The 21,928-nt window shown below is 50.3% G+C and overlaps 1 protein-coding gene across 1 annotated transcript in view; it reads right to left on the reverse strand.

Annotated features, from left to right (window-relative positions):
• Positions 1-21,928, reverse strand: part of LOC127587187 (uncharacterized) — a 110,822-nt gene that overhangs the window by 17,678 nt on the left and 71,216 nt on the right. The window contains exon 5 of the mRNA XM_052045380.1: positions 9,708-9,757. Coding sequence (XP_051901340.1) covers positions 9,708-9,757 — 50 coding nt within the window. The remainder of the gene's footprint in view (positions 1-9,707; positions 9,758-21,928) is intronic.

The raw sequence follows: 21,928 nt of genomic DNA on the forward strand, positions 1-21,928 counted from the left end.
GGAGATGTGCGGGGCAGGTATTTTTACGTAGAGGGTGGTGGGTGCCTGTAACACGTTGCCAGGGGAGGTGGTGCAGGCAGATACCATAGTAACGTTTAAGAGGTATTTAGACAGGCAGGTGAACAGGCAGGGGATGGACGGACATCGTCCATCTGCAGGCAGATGGGATTGGTTTAAAGCGGCATCATGGTTGGTACAGACATGGTGGGCTGAAGGGCCTGTTCCTCTGCTATACTGTTCCATGTTCTATCCAGTCTCTCCTACAATCCACCTCCGTGCGCTCCTCCCCCCTCCCCCCACCTTCCTATTCTGGCTTCTGCCCTCTTCCTCTCCGGTCCCGGTGAAGGGTCTCAGCTCAAAACGTCGGCTGTTTATTTCCCTCCGCGGATGCTGCCTGACCTGCAGGGTTCCTCCAGCACTTTCTGTGTGTTGCTCCCACTTCCCTTTCACATTCTCTGCGACCGCTCCACCTTTTGTCTGACCTATTCCTACACTCAGTCGTATGTGGGCACTGGAGTAACCCAGAGATGACCACCTTGGAGGTCCTGCTCTTTAATCGGCTACCCTATTTGAAGTTCACGTCCCTCTGCCACTGGTACCAACGTGTACCGTCCTCCTCCTCTTTCAGAATGCCCTCCCCAGTTGCTCCAAAAAAAATAGCCCACATGAACTTCGGTAAGGTTTTGAAGAGGTTTCACATTGGTCCTAAAGATGAGAGCCCACGGCCTCCAAGGCAAGTTGGCAAATTGGTTCCAGAATTTGTTTGTCCGTGCAGATAGCGGGTGATGTTGGAGGGTTATTTTTGTGATTGGAAGGCCATGGGCGGTGAGGTACCAGAGGGATCGGTGACCCTTGCCGTTTGTTTTATATATATATATATAAATATATTCACAACTTGGGTATGACCTGCTGACCATGGTGACCTGTAGCCAGATGGTGCAGGATTCCCCTGTGGCCACTTCCCTCCCAAACAAGTAGACCGTTTCGGATACTGTTGGACTGTTCAGGAGAAAACAGCAGCCAGGTGTGTGGCAGTGGGACCGGCTCTGAGGCTCAGTGGGGAAGGGGGAAGGCAGACGGGCCTATAGTGATAGTTAGGGGGGAGCAGACAGGAGATTCTGTGGCCGCAGAAGGGGATTCCAGGATGGCGTGTTGCCTCCCTGGCTCAGAACCAGGGGCTGCAGAACATTCTCAGGGGTGAGGGAGAGCAGCAAGATGTCATTGTGCACCTTCGCTCCATCTGCCACAACAGCCAGGCTCTCCCGGTGGCCAGCCACTTCTAGAAACAGAAACATAGAAAGCCTACAGCACAATTCAGGCCCTTCGGCCCACAAAGCTGTGCCGAACATGTCCCTACCTTAGAAATTACTAGGCTTACCCATAGCCCTTATTTTTCTCAGCTCCATGTACCTATCCAAAAGTCTCTTTAAAAGACCCTATCGTATCCGCCTCCACCACCGTTGCCGGCAGCCCGTTCCACACACTCACCACTCTCTGAGTAAAAAAACTTACCCCTGACATCTCCTCTGTACCTGCTCCCCAGCACCTTAAGCCTGTCTCCTCTTGTGGCAACCATTTCAGCCCTGGGAAAAAGCCTCTGACTATCCACATGATCAATGCCTCTCATCATCTTATACACCTCTATCAGGTCCCCCCTCATCCCCCGTCGCTCCAAGGAGAAAAGGCCGAGTTCCCTCAACCTGCTTTCATAAGGCATGCTCCACATTCCAGGCAGCATCCTTGTAAATCTCCTCTACACCCTCTCTATGGCTTCCACATCCTTCCTGTAGTGAGTTGACCAGAACTGAGCACAATACTCCAAGTGGGGTCTGACCAGGGACCTATATAGCTGCAACATTACCTCTCAGCTCCTACATTCGATTCCACGATTGATGAAGGACAATACACCATATGCCTTACATCTATTCCACCCCACTCCCACACTGACATGTCTGACCATGGCCTCCTCTACTGTCACGCTGAGGCCAGGCGCAGGTTGGAGGAACAACACCTCCCCTGACCCCCCCCCCCCCCCCATCCCAGGAACTTTCCACTGCCCCCGCCATAGGTGCAACACCTGCCCCTACACCCCCTCTGTCACATGCAACCAGGGACCCAAACAGTCCTTTCAGGTGAGACAGAGATTCACCTGCACCTCCCTTAATATCATCTACTGCATTTGGTGCTCCAAATGTGGCCTCCTCTACATTGGTGAGACCAAACGCAGACTAGGTGACCATTTCGCAGAACACCTGCACTCCGTCCGTAACCGCGATCTGTATCTCCCCGTTGCCGGTCACTACATCTGCCCCTCCCACTCCATCACAGATATGTCAGTCCTCGGCCTCCTCCAGAATTCCAAGCGGAAACTGGAGGAACAGCACCTCATTTTCTGTCTTAGAACCTTGCAGCCTGATGGCAGGAACATTGAATTCTCTCACTTTAAGTAATCCCCACCCCACTTCCCCACAAACCCCCCTCCACCCCCCCCCCCACCAACCAGGCTTCTTCTTCCCTTTCCAAGCCTCTTTTTTTCTACCTTTTTCCCCATTCTCTCCTTACCTTTGAGCCACCCCCCAGAGGATCTGCTCTCCCCTCCTCCCCTGCACCTGCCCATCACCATCTCTTACCTGCATCTACCTATCACCTCCCTGTGCCCACCCCACCTCCCCTCTTCTGTCCACCTATCACTGCTCTGCTTTTCCTTCCTATGTATGAGGCTTCCCCTTTCCCTATCTTCAGCCCTGAAGAAGGGTCCTGACCTGAAACATTGAACCATAGAATAGAAACATAGAACAATACAGCACAATACAGGCCCTTCGGCCCACCATGCTGTGCCAATCTTCAAACCACTCCTGAGACTACCTAACCCCTTCCTCCCACATATCCCTCTATTTTAAATTCCTCCATATGCTTATCTAACAATCTCTTGAACTTGACCAACGTATCAGCCTCCACCACCACCCCAGGCAGCGCATTCCATGCACCAACCACTCTCTGGGTGAAAAACCTCCCTCTGATATCTCCCTTGAACTTCCCACCCGTTATTTTAAAGCCAGGACCTCTTGTATTGAGAATTGGTGCCCTGGGAAAGAGGTGCTGGCTGTCCACTCTATCTATTCCTCTTAATATTTTGTACACCTCTATCATGTCTCCTCTCATCCTCCTTCTCTCCAATGAGTAAAGCCCTAGCTCCCTTAGTCTCTCCTCATAATCCATACTCTCTAATCCAGGCAGCATCCTGGTAAATCTCCTCTGCACCCTTTCCAACACCTCCACATCCTTCCTATAATGAGCCGACCAGAAATGGACACAGTGTGGCCTAACCAGAGTTTTGTAAAGCTGCATCGTTACTTCACAGCTCTTGAACTAATTCCATGATTTATGAAAGCTAACACCCCATAAGCTTTCTTAACTACCCTATCCACCTGTGTGGCAACTTTCAGTGATCTGTGGATATGAACCCCCAGATCCCTCTGCTCCTCTACACCGCCCAGGATCCTGCCATTTACCTTGTACTCCGCCTTGGAGTTTGTCCTTCCAAAGTGTACTACCTCTCACTTCTCTGGATTGAACTCCATCTGCCACTTGTCAGCCCAGCTCTGCATCCTATCAATATCCCTCCGTAAGCTTCAACAGCCCTCCACACTATCCACAACACCGCCGATCTTTGTGTCATCTGCCAACTTGCTAACCCACCCTTCCACCCCCTCATCTAAGTCATTAATAAATATCACAAAAAGGTCCCAGAACTGATCCCTGTGGGACACCACTAGTCACAGCCCTCAATCCAAATACACTCCCTCCACCACAACCCACTGCTTTCTACAGGCAAGCCAATTCTGAATTCACATGGCCAAGCCTCCCTGGATCCCTTGGCCTCTGACCTTCTGAAGAAGCCTACCATGTGGAACCTTGTCAAACGCCTCACTAAAATCCATGTAGATCACATCTACTGCACTACCCTCACCAATCTTGCTGGTCACCTCCTCAAAGAACCCTATCAGGCTTGTGAGGCAAGATCTTCCCTTCACAAAGCCATGCTGGCTGTCCCTAATCAGTCCATGATTCTCTAAATGCTCATAGATCCTATCTCTCAGAATCCTTTCCAACAGCTTACCCACCACAGACGTAAGGCTCACCAGTCTGTAATTCCCTGGACTATCTCTACTACCTTTTTTGAATAAGGGGACAACATTCGCCACCCTCCAATCCTCTGGTACCATCCCCATGGACAAGGACTCAAAGATCCTAACCAACAGTTCAGCAATCTCCTCCCTCGGCTCGCGCAGCAGCCTGGGATATATTCCTTCAGGCCCCTGTCCTAATATTTTCTAACAGCTCCAATACATCCTCTCTCTTGATACCTACATACTCTAGAACATTACCCTTACCAACACTGTCCTTAGCGTCATCAAAACCCCTCTCCTTGGTGAATACTGAAGAGAAGTATTCATTGAGAACCTCACCCACTTCCACAGCTTACAGGCACATCCTCCCACCTTTGCCTCTAATCGGACCAACTTTTACTCTCATCATCCTTCTGCTCTTCACGTACGAGTAAAAAGCCTTGGGATTCTCCATAACCCTACTCGCCAAAGCCTTTTGATGTCCCCTTCTTGCTCTCCTCAGCCCCTTCTTAAGTTCCCTCCTTGCTACTCTATATTCCTCACGAGCCCTGTCTGACCCTTGCTGCTTACACCTTATGTATGCTGCCCTCTTCTTCCTAACTAGTTGTTCCACCTCTCTCGTCACCCACTGTTCCTTCACCCTGCCATTCCTTCTCTGCCTCATCGGGACAAATTTATCCCTAACATCCTGCAAGAGATCCCCGAACATCGACCACATCTCCATAGTACATTTCCCCTCAAAAATGTCACCCCAATTTACACTCTCAAGTTCTTGCCTTATAGCCTCATAATTCACCTTTCCCCAATTAAATATCTTCCCGGCTTCTTTGCTCCTATCCCTGTCCATGACAATTCTAAAGGTTATGGAGCAATGGTCACTGTCCCCCAAATGCTCTCCCACCGATAGATCTGTCACCTGTCCCGGTTCATTACCTAAAACTAGGTCTAATATGGCATTCCCTCTAGTCGGCCTGTCAACATACTGTGACAGGAATCCGTCCTGGACACACTTAACAAACTGCGCCCCATCTAAACCTTTGGCACTAAGCAGGTGCCAATCAATATTTGGGATGTTGAAGTCTCCCATTATAATAACCCTGTTATTTTCACATCTTTCCAAAATCTGCCTCCCAATCTGCTCCTCAGTATCCCTGCTGCTACCGGGGGGCCTGTAGAACACTCCCAGTAGAGTAACTGCCCCTTTCTTGTTCCTAACTTCCACCCATCTACATTATCCACCCTTTCTGCAGCTGTTATAGTGTCCCTGACCAGTATCGCCACCCCTCCTCCTCTTCTCCCCCCCTCCCTATCCCTTTTAAAACACTGAAAACCAGGAATATTCAATATCCATTCCTGCCCTGATGTCAGCCATGTCTCTGTGATAGCCACAATATTGTAGTCCCATGTACTTATCCAAGCTCTCAGTTCATCTCCCTTATTCCTGATGCTTCTTGCATTTAAGTAAATGCTCTTTAGCCCATCCACCTTACTACTTTTATAGCCTGTACTCTGCTTCTCCTTCCTCAAAGCCTCTCTACCTGTTAGATATAACTTTTCCCCATTCCCTTCTTACCTACTCCTCCGGTTCCCATCCCCCTCGCAAACTAGTTTAAACCCTCCTGAACCACCTTAGCAAACCTGGCTGAAAGGATATTGGCCCCCCTCAGGTTCGGGTGTAACCCGTTATCTCTGTACAGGTCCCACCTTCCCCTGAAGAGATCCCAATGATCCAAAAATCTACAACCTTCCCTCCTGCACCAACTTCTCAGCCACGCATTTATTTGTCATCTCCTCCTATTCCTACCTTCACTATCGCGTGGCACTGGCAGCAATCCCGAGATTGCTACCCTTGAGGTCCCGTTCTTCAGCCTTCTGCCTAGCTCGCTAAACTCACTTTTCAGGACCTCATCCCTCTTCCTACCTATGTCGTTGGTACCAACATGAACCACGACTTCTGGCTGTTCTCCCTCCCGCTCAAGAATCCTGTGGACCCGATCAGAGACATCGCGGACCCAGGCACCTGGGAGGCAACATACCATCCGGGATTCACGCTCACTGCCACAGAACCTCCTATCTGTTTCCCTGACCGCCTGCTTTTCTCCACGGATGCTGCCTGGCCTGCTGAGTTCCTCCAGCATCATCGTGTTCTTATCTAGATTCCAGCATCTGCAGTCCTTTTTTCCCTGCCTCACATTCCATCTTGGTGGTCTCCAACCTGACGGCACCAATATCGATTTCTCCAACTTCCGGTAACCCCTCCCCTCTGTTTTCACCCTTCCCCCCCACCTTCTGTTTTCCCTCAATCCTGTGGCCCCCTCACTCTTTCCCCTCTCCCACCCTCACGACCTCCCTCTGGTTTCCCCACTCCCTTCTTCTTTATTCCATGGTCTACTCGCCTCTCCTACCAGATTCCTTCTTCTTCAGCCCTTTGTCTCTTCCACCCATCACCCTCCCAGCTTCTCACATCCCTCCCTTTCATCCCCCTTCCTCCCCCACCCACCTACCTCCCCCCCCTCACCTGGACTCACCTATCACCTGCCAGCCTGTGTGCCTCCCCCTCCCCCCACCTTCTTATTCCGGCTTCTGCCCTCTTCCTCCAGTCCTGATGAGGGTCTCGGCCCGAAACGTCGACGGTTTATTTCCCTCCGTAGATGCTGCCTGACCTCCAGCACTTTGTGTGTGTTGCTCTGGAGTACTGCACCCAGTTCTGGTCGCCCCATTACAGGAAGGATGTGGAGACCATGAAGAGGGTTTTAAAGAGGTTTCGCAGATGCTGCATGAACTATAAGGAAAGGTTGGACAAACTTGGATCGTTTTCTCTGGAGCGGCAGAAGCTGAGGGGAGACCTGATAGAGGTTTATTGGATTATGAGAGGCACGGATAGAGTAGACAGCAGGTATTTTTTTCCCAGGGTCGATATGTCTAATACTAGAGGTCATGCATTTAAGGTGAGAGGGGGTAAATTCAAAGGAGATGTGCGGGGCAAATTTTGTTTTACACAGAGAGTGGTGGGTGTCTGGAATGTGCTGCCAAGTACCCACCACTGGGTAGATACAATAGAGGCATTTAAGAGGCTCTTAGATAGGCACATGAATATGCAGAGAATGGAGGGAGATGGACCTTGTGCAGGCAGGAGGGACTAGTGTAATCAGGCATCGTTAACTTGATTAGTTCAACACAACATCGTAGGCTGAAGGCCCGTTCCTGTGCGGTGCAGTTCTGCGTTCTATGAACATAGGCGATATGGTGTTATATTCAGACGGCTCAAACACTGGTGGTGGTGTTGACGGCCAGGAGGACAGTCAGGCTACAGGATGATACTGATGAGTTGGTAAGATGGACACAACAGTGGCGGTACAGTAGTGTAGCGGTTAGAGTAAAGCTATTACAGCGCCAGCGACCCGGGTTCAATTCCGGCCGCTGTCTGCGAGGAGTTTGTATGTTCTCCCCGTGACTGCGCGGGTTTCCTCCGGGTGCTCTGGTTCCTCCCACATTCCAAAGACGTACAGGTTAGGAAGTTGTGGGCATGCTATGTTGGCGCCGGAAGCGTGGCGACACTTGCAGGCTGCCCCCAGAACACTCCATGCAAAAGATGCATTTCACTGTGTGTTTCGATGTACATGTGACTAATAAAGATATCTTATTTTAAATGGAATTTAATCCTGATAAGTGCGATGTGATATTCTTAGAAGGACTATCAAGGGTAAGGCGTACCCAAGGGATGGTAAGTTCCGCAGGAGTACCGAGGAACAGAGGAACCTTGGTATACAAGTCCACCGATCCCTGATGGAGAAGCTGGTGAAGAAGGCAGAGGGGACACGTCTTCATTGGACGGGATACAGAATGCAAGAGAGGGGAGCTTATGATACAATGTTATGGAACACTGGTCGACCACAGCTGGAGGATTGCATAGAAATTTCTTCCCGCGGAGGGTGGTGAACCTCTGGAACTTTCTGCCCCGGCGGGAGGAGGGAGCTAGATCATTAGAAGTATTTAAGGTGCAGGTGGATAAATATATGGTCGAGGAATAGAGGGGTCTGGAGAGATGGCACCGATGCTGAGGCCAGCGTACAACAGTCGTGATCATATAAAATGGTGGGCAGGCTTGAAGGGCCTGAGAGCCGACTCCTGCTCCTGTTGTCTGTGGTACTGTGTGTGCAGTTCTGGTCACCGCACTGTAGGAAGGGAGTGACTGCACAGGAGAGGGTGCGGAGGGGATCCCCCAGGATGTTGCCTGGGATGGAACGTTTCAGTTATGAGGAGAGGCTGGGTCTGGGGCAGAGGCAGCTGAGGGTGGGCTTGATAGAGGTCACCAAAGTGATGAGGGGCATAGACAGTAAGGAACATAGAACAGCACAGGAACAGGCCCTTCGGCCCATTATGTTGTGTGGAGCTAATTGAATTAATAATTAAATGCCCAACTAAACAATGTCCATATTCCTCTATTCTCTGCACATTCATGTGCCTATTTAACAGCCTCTCACCTTATTGTGACCTTGAACCTTATTGCACTGCACTTTCTCTGCAGCTGTGACACTTTACTCTGTACTGTTATTGTTTTTACCTGTACTACATCAATGGACTCTGTACTAACCCGATGTAACTGCACTGTGTAATGAATTGACCTGCACAATCGGTACGCAAGACAAGTGACAATAATAAACCAATACCTCTATCGTATCTGCCTCCACCACCACCCCTGGCAGTGCATTCCAGGCACCCACCACTCTCTGTGTAAAAAAAATAACTTGCCCCGCACATCTCCTTTGAACTTTCCCCCTCTCACCTTAAAGGCATGTCCTCTAGTATTAGACATTTCGACCCTGGGGAAAACGATACTGGCTGTCTACTCTATCTGTGCCTTATAAACTTCCATCAGGTCTCCCCTCAGCCTCCACCACTCCAGAGAAAACAACACAAGCTTGTCCAACCTCTTCTTGCAGCTCATGCCCTCTAATCCCCTGGTGAACCTCTCCTGCACCCTCTCCAAAGCCTCCACATCTTTCCTGTGATGGGGCGATCAGAACTGAGTGCACTTCTCCAGATGTGTCCGAACCAAGGTTTTATAAAACGTATTTCATTCTCAGAACTGCCCAAGATAAAGAGGGTGTAGATTTAACATAAGGAGTAAGAGGTTTAGAGAAGATCTGAGGGAGATTTATTTCACACAGTGGATAGCTGGAACACAGAACGCATGCCTGAGGGGACGCTGGGGGCAGACACTCCCACAACATGCAGAAGTATGCAGGTAACCATTTGAATTACTAAGGCATAGAAGGACAGGAACCAAGATACGGTAAATGGAATTAATATAGATGGGTGCTAAAGGGCAGGCAGGTACATGGTGAGCCAAAGGGCCTGTGACACAACAACTTCCTGAGAACGGCAATACACTGGCACCAGGGGGGGTGGAGAGTAAATACACTGGGACCAGTGGGGAGAGATGAAATATACAGAGAAGGGCTGGCACTTAACAACTAAATACTACTTATTTACCACTGCTAATGAAAAATACATTGTTATAACAATTTCACCATTAAAATAATGTATATAAAATTAAAACAGCAATTTACTCACCAACATCCAGAATCCCTACACACAGCGATCTGTGGGCACTGCAGGCAGGGCTGGAAAAGTGGGGAGACAGACAGTAAATACACTGGGACCAGTGGGGAGAGGGTGTAAATACACTGGGACCAGTGGGGAGAGGGTGTAAATACACTGGGACCAGTGGGGAGAGAGAATAAATACACTGAGACCAGTGGGGAGACACATAGTAAGTACACTGGGACCAGTGGGAGAGAGTAAATACACTGGGACCAGTGGGAGTAAATACACTGGGACCAGTGGGGAGAGAGTAAATACACTGGGGCCAGTGGGGGAGAGAGTAAATACACTGGGGCCAGTGGGGAGAGAGTAAATACACTGGGACCAGTGGGAGTAAATACACTGGGACCAGTGGGGAGAGAGTAAATACACTGGGACCAGTGGGGGAGAGAGTAAATACACTGGGACCAGTGGGAGTAAATACACTGGGACCAGTGGGGAGAGAGTAAATACACTGGGACCCGTGGGAGAGAGTAAATACACTGGGACCAGTGGGGGAGAGAGTAAATACACTGGGACCAGTGGGGGAGAGAGTAAATACACTGGGACCAGTGGGAGTAAATACACTGGGACCAGTGGGGAGAGAGTAAATACACTGGGACCAGTGGGAGAGAGTAAATACACTGGGACCAGTGGGGAGAGAGTAAATACACTGGGACCAGTGGGGAGAGAGTAAATACACTGGGACCAGTGGGAGAGAGTAAATACACTGGGACCAGTGGGGAGAGAGTAAATACACTGGGACCAGTGGGGGAGAGAGTAAATACACTGGGACCAGTGGGAGTAAATACACTGGGACCAGTGGGGAGAGAGTAAATACATTGGGACCAGTGGGGAGACAGACAGTAAATACACTGGGACCAGTGGGGAGACGGTGTAAATACACTGGGACCAGTGGGGAGAGGGTGTAAATACACTGGGACCAGTGGGGAGAGGGTGCAAACACAGGGATTATTGGAATATCAGAAACAGAACCATTAGTGAATCATTCAGCTTCTCGCACTGCTGCTCTGCCATTCAATATCAGGACCAGCGTTTACCTCAGGGTAACTTGCATGGAGCAGCCCCACAACATCCAAAAATCTATCCACCTTGGTTCTCAAGTACACCCAGCCGCCGAGTCTCCACAGCCTCTTGTGAAGACAGTTCCAAAGATTCACCACCCTCTGGGTGAAAACATTTCTCAGCAGTCTGACATTGTGAATCCTGGTTCTGGACGGGGGAAGCTACCCTGTCTCATCCTTTCAAATATTTTGTATGCTTGTTGTGAAACAGATTCAGTCTCAGAAGGCAAGGACTCTGAACACAGTCTGGAGAGGAATGATTTATTTACAAAAGATGAACGTGGGAAATTGATAACGGGGATAACACACACACACACACGCGCACGGTTTATTGCGAGCTTATAGTGAGCATGGGAAAATTGCAACGGGGTTAAAATACACACACACACACACACACACACACACACACACAATGAACTAGGTACAGACAATCAAGGAAATACAATACGATACCTGCCACCCCTTGACTCAGTGCAAGCATGGCTCTATGCTACCAAGGTCACTAACTAAAATGCTCCCAACCCTTTAACAGTGCACACCTCACCAATGATTTCTCCAGCGCCGTTCCACGGTCCTCGGCCTGGAGCGAAGCAGGGCGATCCCTCGGGGCAGACAAACAGAGCGAGCTGAGCACATGTGGCACAGTTCATAGTGCTGGAGGGCTGGGGGGGGGGCTCCAGCCCAGGTAATTTAAAAAGGCCAATGGCCCGGTGCCAGCAGGGACTAATCGATCACAAAGGCCAATGGCCCAAGGCCAGGTACAAAGGTGCTTAAAGTGACCAGTGGTCAGGTGTGCACTGATGGGTGGGGCGGGGCCAAACCTTGGTTGACAGTGGTGTGTCTTCCGACCAGGTAATGGGCAGTGCTGTGACAGCCACGACCCTCCACAATACAATGTTGCAAAAAAAATCACCTCTCCTTCTTATAAACGTAAGTGGAGATGGACTCAATCAGCTTAATCTTTCCTCACATGGCAAACCTGTCAGCCCTGCTCATCACAAGAAATTCTACAGATGCTGGAATCTGGAGCTACACACACAAAATGCTGGTTGCTCCCCACTGATGACCCTCCCGCCAATCGTCCCTGCATCCGCATCAAGTGCTACACCTGCCCCTGCACCTTCACCCTCACCACCATTCAGGGCCCCAGATAGTCCTTCCAGGTGAGGCAACGCTTCACCTGTGAGTCCGAGGGGGTCATTTGTCGCGTCCGGTGCTCCCGGTGCGGCCCACTTCAATTCCACATCCCACTCCCACGCTGATGCCTGTTCAGGGCCTCCTCCACTGCCACGTTGAGGCCAGATGCAGGTTGGAGGAACAACACCTCATATTTTGCCTTGGTGGTCTCCAACCTGACGGCCTCAACATCGATTTCTCCAACTTCTGGTTTCCCCCCCTCCCTCCTCCCCCCTTTTTGTCTTCCCTCATTCCTGTGGCCCCCTCTCCCTTCTCTTCCCTTCCCCCACCCTCATGACCTGCCCGTCTATTCCGCACCTCCTTCCCTTTATTCCATGGTCCACTGCTCTCTCCTACTGGATTCCTTCTTCTTCAGCCATTTGTCTCTTCTACCTATCACCTCCCAGCTTCTCACATCTCCCCCACCCCACCCTCCCACCTTTCACCTTGCCCCTGACTGCGTGTGCTCCTCCCCCGCCCCCACCTTCTTATTCTGGCTTCTGCCCTCTTCCTCCCCAGTCCTGATGAAGGGTCTCGACCTGAGACGTCAACTGTTCATTTCCTTTCACGGATGCTGCCTGAGCTGCTGAGTTCCTCCAGCACTTTGTGTGTGTTACCCTAGGAAACAATCTGGTGAATGTTAATTCTGCCGTCCCGATTATAAGGACATCTTCGCTTTGTTGGGAGACCAGACCAACGTACAGAGCTCAGGTCCTTCATTACGACACTTTACACTCAAAGCTCGCACTGAATATAGAACAGTACAGCAGAAGAAAGGCCCTTCAGCCCACCATGTCTGTGCTGACCACGATGTCAATCTATCTAAGCCCATCTGCTTGTGCATGGCAGTAAGTGGCCACACAAGTCGATAGGGTGGTAAAGAAGGTGTATGGCATACTTGCCTTTAGAACACAGAACAATACAGCACTGGACAGGCCATTCGGCCCACAATGCTGTGCCGATCTTGATGCCAATTTATACTAAATGTCCTCCTCCTGTGTATCATCCACATCCCTCCATGCCCTTCATATTCATGTGTCTATCTAAAAGCCTCTTAAACACCAGACTGCCTGCCCTGGTGAGCCATTCCAGGCTCCTATCATTCTGGGCATAAAAAACCTCCCCCCTCCCAACCTTAAAAGTGCATCCTCTGGCGTTTGACATTTCTACCCTGGGGAACAGATTCTGACTGTCTACCCTATCTATGCCTCTCACAATTTTAAAATTCTTTATCAGATCTCCAGCCTCCATCGCTCTTAAGGAGAACAATGCAAATTTGTCCAACCTCTCATAGCTCATACCCTCTAATCCAAGCAGCATCCTGGTGAACCTCTCCTGCACCCTCTCCACAGTCTCCGCATCCTTCCTGTAACGGGGCGACCAGAACTGCACGCAGTTCTCCAAGTGCAGTCTGACTAAAGTTTTATACAGCTGCAGCGTGACTTCCTTACTCTTGTACTCACCACCCCTACCAATGAAGGCAAGCATTCCATACACCTACGTTACCACCTTATCCACGCGTAGCCACTTTCAGTGAACCATGGACTTGGACCCCAAGATCCCTCTGTACCTCAGTGCTATTTATGGGCCTACCATTAACTGTATACTTTCTCCTTTCATTTGACCTCCCAAAGTGCAACACCTCACACTTGCCCGGATTAAACTCCATCTGCCACGTCTCTCCCCATATCTGTAACTGATCTATACCTCACTGTGTTCTCTGATGGTCCTTCACACTGTCCACAGCTCCACCGATCTTGGTGTCATCCGCAAACTTGCTAATCCACCCATCTAGCTTTCCAGCCGAATCACTGGTAACAAACAGCACCAATCCTTGAGGAACACCACTGGTCACCAACCTGCAGCCAGAATAACTGCCTTCCACCCTGACTCTCTGTTTTCTGTCCAAATCCAAACTTATTCACCCTGGATCCTATACACCTTGATCTTCTGAATCAACCCACCGTGAGGGGCCTTGTCAAATGCCTCACTAAAGTCTGTATTGGTCGAAGCACTGAGTTCAAGAGTCAGGAAGTTATGTTGCAGCTTTGGTTTGCAGCTCTGGTACAGCCACATTTGGAGTATTGTGTTCAATTTGTATTGGGTTTAACTAAGCATCATTAGCTTAATTAGTTCAGCAGAACATGCAGGGCCTGTTCCTGTGCTGTATTGTTCTAGGTTCTGTGGCCTACATCCCTCCGTTCCCTGCCTGTTCATGTGCCTGTCTAAATACTTCTTAAGCATTGCTATGTTATCTGCCTCCACCCCCACCCCTGGCAGTGTGTTCCAGGCACCCACCGCTCTCTGTGTAAGAAAACTTGCCGGTAGCGTGGCAGTTAGCATAACGCTACTACAGCGCCAGTGGCCCGGGTTCAATTCCCGCCACTGTCTGTAAGGAGTTTGTACGTTCTCCCTGTGACTGCGCGGGTCTCCTCCGGGTGCTCTGGTTTCCTCCCACATTCCAAAGACGTACGGGTTAGGAAGTTGTGGGCATGCTGTGTTGGCGCCAGGAGCGTGGCGACACTTGCGGGCCCCCAGAACACTCGACGCATAAGATGCATGTTCCAATGTACATGTGACTAATAACGATATCTTATCTTATAAATCTCCTTTAAACCTTCTCCCCTTCACCTTAAACCCACGCCCTCTAGTATTTGTCATTCTAACCCTGGGTAAACGATTCTGGCTGTCTACTCCGTCTATGCCTCTCGTAACTTCACGTACACCGTATTTACATTCCTAGTTTCTCGCTGCACCAGCATGTTCATTTTTCGTGATTCATGTACGAGCAGGTCATGGCAAACACCAAACACCTTCCATTTCCTCAACATTTTGCTGCACTGTATCCCATCTACCACATCGTCACCCGTTCACTGAGGCTGTTTATCTCCCTCGCTCTGCATCCTCCTCACAACCTACAGACCCACCCAGCTTCGTATCCTCGGTAAACTTGGATACAGTGCATGGATCTTTGGCATTATGGGTGCACAGAATCAGGAGGGGGAAGGGGACGAAGACTGGTGAAGGGGGGGATGCTGGGGGGGTGTGGGAAAGGGGACAAAAATGAGGATCGGGGGGGGTAAGGTAAAATTGGAACAAGTATTAATGCCATTGGGTTGTAGATTACCCAGGCAGAATACAAGGTCTCATTCTCCAGCCTGTGTTGGGCTTCTTCCTGGCAGTGGAGAAGGCCAAGGATGGACAGGTCAGTGTGGGAATGGGAAGGGGAGTTGAAATGGGCTGCAGCCAGAAGCTCGGGATGCCCAGTGCGGACTGAGCGTGGGTGTTCCACGAAACAGACGAAGAAGGCAGGCCAGCGGCAAGCTCCATTAGGAGGTTGAGGAGATTTGGTACGTCACCAAAGACTCTTGCACATTTCTACAGATGTATGGTGGAGAACATTCTGACTGGTTGCATCACTGCCTGGTATGGAGGCTCCAATGCACAGGGTCGCAACAGGGTTGTAGACTCAGCCAGCTCCATCACGGGCACAACCCTCCCCACCACAAAGGACATCTTCAAGAGGAGGCGCCTCAAGAAGGCGGCATCCGTCACTGAGGACCCTCACCACCCGGGACGTGCCCTCTTCTCATTACTGCCATCGGTGAGGAGGTACAGGAGCCTGAAGACCCACACTCAACGATTCAGGAACAGCTTCTTTTCCTCCGCCATCAGATTTCTGAACGGTCCATGAACCCATGAACACTCCCTCATTATTCCTCTTTTGAACAGTTTATTTGTTTTTGTAACATAGTATTTTTTCTGCCTTTATGTCCTGCACTGTACTGCTCCCACAAAGCAACAAATTTCACAAGATACATCAGTGATAATAAACCTGATTCTGACTCAGTCTGCACTTGGTCTCGTCGATGTAGAGGAGAGCACATCGGCAGCACTGAATGCAGTAGACAAGTTTGCAGGAGATGCAGGTAAACCTTTGCTAGGTGAGGACTCTTTAGGTCCCTGAATGGTGGTGAGGGAGGAGGTGTAGGGACAAGCACTGAACCTCCTGTGGTTGCAGGGGAAAGTGCCAGGGGTCAGGGAGGGGTGGTTGTGAAGGGATTGAGCGGACCAGAAGGTTACAGATGGAGTGGTCCCTGTGGAAGGCAGAAGGGGTGGGGAGGGGAAGATGTGGCTGTTGGTGGGATGGATTTATTTTGGGTGAATGGAAACAGGATTGGGAAGTGGACGATGCAGAGCTTTGACCCGAACGGTCGACAATTCCTTTCCTCCCACAGATGCTGCTCGACCTGTTTTGTTCTTCCAGCAGATTGTCTGTTGCTTTGTTGCCGCGCAGGTTGATAGGGTGGTTAAGAAGGCATATGGTGTGTTGGCCTTCATTAGTCGGGGGATTGAGTTCAAGAGCCGCGAGGTGATGTTGCAGCTCTGTAGAACTCTGGTCAGACCACACTTGGAGTATTGTGTGCAGTTCTGGTCGCCTCACTACAGGAAGGATGTGGAAGCTTTAGAGAGGGTGCAGAGGAGATTTACCAGGATGTTGCCTGGATTGGAGAGCACGTCTTCTGAGGAAAGGTTGAGCGAGCTAGGGCTTTTCTCTTTGGAGCAACACATGATGAAAGGCAATTTGATAGAGGTGTATAAGATTATGAGGGGCATAGACAGAATGGACAGCCAGCAGCTTTTCCCCAGAGCAGCAATGGCCAATACCAGCGGACATCAGTTTAAGGTCAGAGGAGGAGAGTTTAGGGGAGATGTCAGAGGTAGGTTTTTTACACAGAGAGTGGTGGGTGCCTGGAACGCACTGCCGGGGATGGTGATGGAGGCTGATGCAATAGAGACATTTAAAAGACTCTTAGATAGGCACATGGATGTCAGAAAAATGGAGGGTTATGGACTGTGTAGGAGGGAGGGGTTAGATTGATCAATGAGTAGGTGTTTATATAGGTCGGCACAACATTGTGGGCCAAAAGGCCAGTACTGCGCTGTACTGTTCGATGTTCTTGGATATAATGCAATTGGATCCCTCAAATAAATTATTCATTTGGACTATGAACTGGGAGTTCAAGGCAATTCTGCCGAACACTATTGGTCACAAACCCCCTAATCCATTCATTACAGTCTCCGCTTCCTGTCCGGACACTGCACTCTGGGCAAGAATACACGGTGCCCTAACAGAACCCACAGACATATCTCCTCCGGCTCCCCAAGATCAGAATCAGCTGACTTCCATTAACCAGTTTCAACTATGCACACGATTACAAGAGAGATACAGGCTAGCTCTTAGCACACCATGCAGCACACACACCACTGCAAATAAAAATTACATGCTAAAAAGAATTTGAGTCATAGGGTTGTAGAGCATGGACTGACTCATCCGTGCTGAAGAAGTTGTCGACCCGAGCTGGTCCCATTTTTATATCCATTATTTGAGGGAATGTGGACTTTGCGGGCTGAGCCAGCATTCAGTTGCCCATCCCGACTTGCCCCTGGTGGTGAGCTGCCTTCTTGACCCACTGCAGTCCTTGGGTTGTGGATACACCCACAAATGCTGTTAGGGAGGGAATTCCAGGATTTTGACCCAGCGGCGGTGAAGGAACAGCGATATATTTCCCAAGTCGGGACGGTGTGTGGCTAGGAGGAGAACCTTGGAGGGGTGCTTTCGCTGCCTTGTCCTTCCAGCCGGTAGAGGTGGGGGGGTTTGGAAGGTGCTACCTCAGGAGTCTTGGTGAGTTGCTGCAGTGCATCCTGTAGATGCTACAAACTTCGGCTACTGTGTGTGGGTGGCGGAGTGAGTGGATGGTTGTGGACAGGGTGTCTATGTGTTGCTTGGTGTCGACTCTCCTGAGTGTTGTTGAAGCTGCACCCGTCGATGGCAAGGGGAGAGTGCTCCTTCACACTCCTGATTTGCCCCTTGCAGATGGTGGACAGGCTTCGGGAAGTCAGGAGATCACAAGGTCACAAGACAAAGGAGCAGAAGTAGGCCATTCGGCTCATCAAGTCTGCTCCATGAGCTAAACTAAACTATTCCTATCAAGCCCCAATTTCCGGCCTTATCCCCAGATCCCTTGATACCTTGACTAATTAGATACCTATCAATCTCCTCCTTAAATGCCCCCAGTGACTGGGCCTCCACAGCTGTATGTGGCAACGAATTCCATAAATCCACCACCCTCTGGCTCACCCACCAAGGGAAACAGCTTAGCCACATCTACTCTGTCCAGTCCTTTCAACATTCGAAATGTTTCTATGAGGTCCCCTCTCATTCTTCTGTACTCCAGTGAGTACAGTCCAAGAGCCGACAAACGCCCATCATAAGTAAGCCCTGTCATTCCGGGAATCATCCTCGTAAATCTCTTCTGAACCCTCTCCAACATCAGCATATCCTTCCTAAGATATGGGGCTCAAAACTGCACACAGTATTCCAAATGAGGCCTCACCAGTGCCCCGTAGAGCCTCATCAACACTTCCTTGCTTTTGTACACTATACCTCTCGAAGTGAGTCACTCGCCGCAGGATTCCTGCCTCTGACCTGCTCCTACCCACGTTCAGTCCACATCCCTCGAAACCTTTCCGATCTACGTACCTGCCTGAATGTATTTTAAACATTGTAATTGTACGCAACTTTTCCACACTGCACCAGCTCATTCCACAACCCACCACCCTCCGGGTGATAAAGTTGCCCCTCAGGTCCCCTTGAAATCTTTCCCCTTTCACCTTACACCTGTGCTGTACCTTGGAAAAAGACCGTGAGCATCCACCTTATCGATACCCCTCGTGATTTTATAAGCCGCTGTGATGTAAACCCTCAGCTTCCTAGGTTCCAAAGGAAAAAGTCCCAGCATATCAATGGGGAGAGAGTAAATACACTGGGACCAGTGGGGGCAGAGTAAGTACACCGGGACCAGTGGGGGCAGAGTAAGTACACTGGGACCAGTGGGGGGGGGGGGGTAAGTACACTGGGACCAGTGGGGGGGAGAGTAAATACACTGGGACGTGGGGGGGGGGAGTAAATACACTGGGACCAGTGGGGGGGGGGGGTAAGTACACTGGGACCCGTGGGGGGGGGGGGAGAGTAAATACACTGGGACCAGTGGGGGGGGGAGTAAATACACTGGGACCAGTGGGGGGGGGGGGGGGAGAGAGTAAATACACTGGGACCAGTGGGGGCAGAGTAAGTACACTGGGACCAGTGGGGGGAGAGTAAATACACTGGAACCAGTGGGGGGGGGGGGAGTAAATACACTGGGACCAGTGGGGGCAGAGTAAGTACACTGGGACCAGTGGGGGGGGGGGGGGGGTAAATACACTGGGACCAGTGGGGAGAGAGAGTAAATACACTGGGACCAGTGGGGGGGGGGAGTAAATACACTGGGACCAGTGGGGGGAGAGTAAGTACACTGGGACCAGTGGGGAGAGAGTAAATACATTGGGATCAGCACAGGCCCTTCGGTCCACACTGCCTGTACCAGCCGTGCCAATTTTAACTAATCCCATCTGCCTTCACACAGTTCATCTCCCTCCATTCCCTGCCTGCTCATATGCCTGTCTGAATGCCTCTCAAACATTACCGTCGTCTCTGCTTCCAACACTTCCCTGGCAGTGTGTTCCAGGTACCCACCGCTCCCTGTGTAAGAAAACTTGCCTTTAAACTTATCCCACTCACCTTAAACTGATGCCCTCTGTTTGACATTTCTACCCTGGGAAAAAGACTGACTATCTCCACCTCTCATAATTTGATATACTTTTGTCAAGTCCAACAGTATCATTTAAGAAGCACTTGGATAGGGGTGGGGAGGGACATGGGCCGAATGCAGGAAATTGGGACTAGCGGGGTGGACAACATGGTCGGCATGGACTCGTTGGGTCGAAGGGCCTGTGTCCATGCTATATTGCTCTACGTCGCCCCTCAGCCTACGACGAAACAACCCAAGTCTGTCCGACCTCTCCTTATAGCTCATGCCCTCTAATCCAGGCAGCGTCCTGGTGAACCTCGTCTGCACCCTCTCCAAAGCCCCCACACCCTTCCTGTAATGTGGTGAGCAGAACTGCATGCAGTACTCCAAACGTGACCTGACCAAAGTTTTATTCGGCCGCGACGTGGCTTCCTGACTTTTACGCTCAACACCCCGACCGATAAAGGAAAGTACGCCATACGCCTTCTTTACCACCCACTCTATTTGTGCTGCCCAAGATCCCTCTGTACATCAACCACTTCCCTGGCTTCATTCCCTCAAATTAGGTCTAACACTGCCCCATCCCTATTCGGACTATTAATGTACTGGCACAAGCAGCTCTCCTGAATACACTTAAAAACAAACCCCTCCATCTAATCCTTTCATGCTAAGGCAGTCCCAGTTAATGCCAGGGAAGCTGAAATCCCCAACAATTATGAGGAGAGACTAAGGGAGCTAGGGCTTTACTCATTGGAGAGAAGGAGGATGAGGGGAGACATGATAGAGGTGTACAAAATATTGAGAGGAATAGATAGAGTGGACAGCCAGCGCCTCTTTCCCAGGGCACTAATGCTCAATACAAGAGGGCATGGCTTTAAGGTAATGGGTAGGAAGTTCAAGGGAGATGTCAGAGGGAGGTTTTTCACCCAGAGGGTGGTTGGGACGTGGAATGCGCTGCCTGGGGTGGTGGTGGAGGCTGATACGTTGGTCAAGTACAAGAGGTTGTTAGATAAGCATATGGAGGAATTTAAGATAGAGGGATATTGGGGTTAGAGGAAGGGGTTAGATAGTCTTAGGTGTGGTTTGAAGGTCGGCACAACATGGTGGGCCGAAGGGCCTGTATTGTTCTATGGTTCTAACTATAACCCTATTGCTATTACACCTCTCTGTGATTTGCCCGTCTATCTGCTCCTCTAACTCCCACTAAAGCCCTCAATCTCTACCCATTAGAAGATTCTTCTAGGATACCCTCGCTCATCATTGCAACGCCAGCTCATCTTTTACATCCCCTCTATCATGCCTGAAGATTCTGTACCCTGGAGTGTTATGATGACAGTCTGCCCTTCCCTCAGCCATGTCTCCGTGATAGCTACGATATCTTATTCCCACGTGTTAATCGGCACTCTGTTCATCTGCCTTACCAGTCGAACTTGTTGCATTGAAACAGATGCGACTTAACTCGTCCTTCCTCTCAGGTGTCTTATTGCGTCTGTGTCTGCTCTGCCTGCTGGACTGATCCAGGTCTTCTTCTGTGTTTGACTGTAACTTCCTCCCAGCCGTACATCCACTCTGTTTGCCATTCCTCTGCCAAATTAGCTAAAGACTTCCTGCAAGGATCTTAGACCTGTTGCGGTTCAGGTACGACCCCACCTGAAAGTTGCAGAAACATTCCCGATGGTCCGAAAGTTCAAACCCCCTCCCTCCTTTAGCCACACATCTGGCTGACGTGACCTCCTATTCCGACAGAACATAGCACAGTGCAGCACAGGAACAGGCCCTTCGGCCCACCATGTTGTGCCAAACTAATTAAACTAGTAATTAAATACTAAACTAGTCCCTTCTGCCTACACAACATCCATACCCCTCCACTCTCTGCACATCCCAAGAGCCTCTTAAACACCTCTATCGTACCTGCCTCCACCCCCACCCCTGGCAGCACATTGCAGGCACCCACCACGCTCTGTGCAAAAGACGCCCCTTGCCCCACTATACTTAGTAGCACGTGGAGGTAGTCCAGAGATTTCAACCTTACAGGTCCTGCTCTTTAACCTGCTACCCCAACTCCCTAAATTCATGCTTTGGGACCTCATCCCTTTTTCTACCTATACCATTGGTATCGACGCGTCGCATTTCCTCTAGCTATTCAACCTTCCCCTTCAGCGGACCCTCTAGCTGCTCTCATGTAGCCCGCATGAACATCAGTAAGGCCTGTGCAAAGGTCCCACAAGGGAAACTGGTCCAAAACGTTACCGTCCATGCGATCCAAGGCAAGCTGGCGAACTGGATCCACAATTGGCTCTAATAGGAAACTGAGGGT

The sequence above is a fragment of the Pristis pectinata genome, chromosome 39 (assembly GCF_009764475.1).
Source record: "Pristis pectinata isolate sPriPec2 chromosome 39, sPriPec2.1.pri, whole genome shotgun sequence".
In the NCBI taxonomy this organism is placed as follows: Eukaryota; Metazoa; Chordata; class Chondrichthyes; order Rhinopristiformes; family Pristidae; genus Pristis; species Pristis pectinata.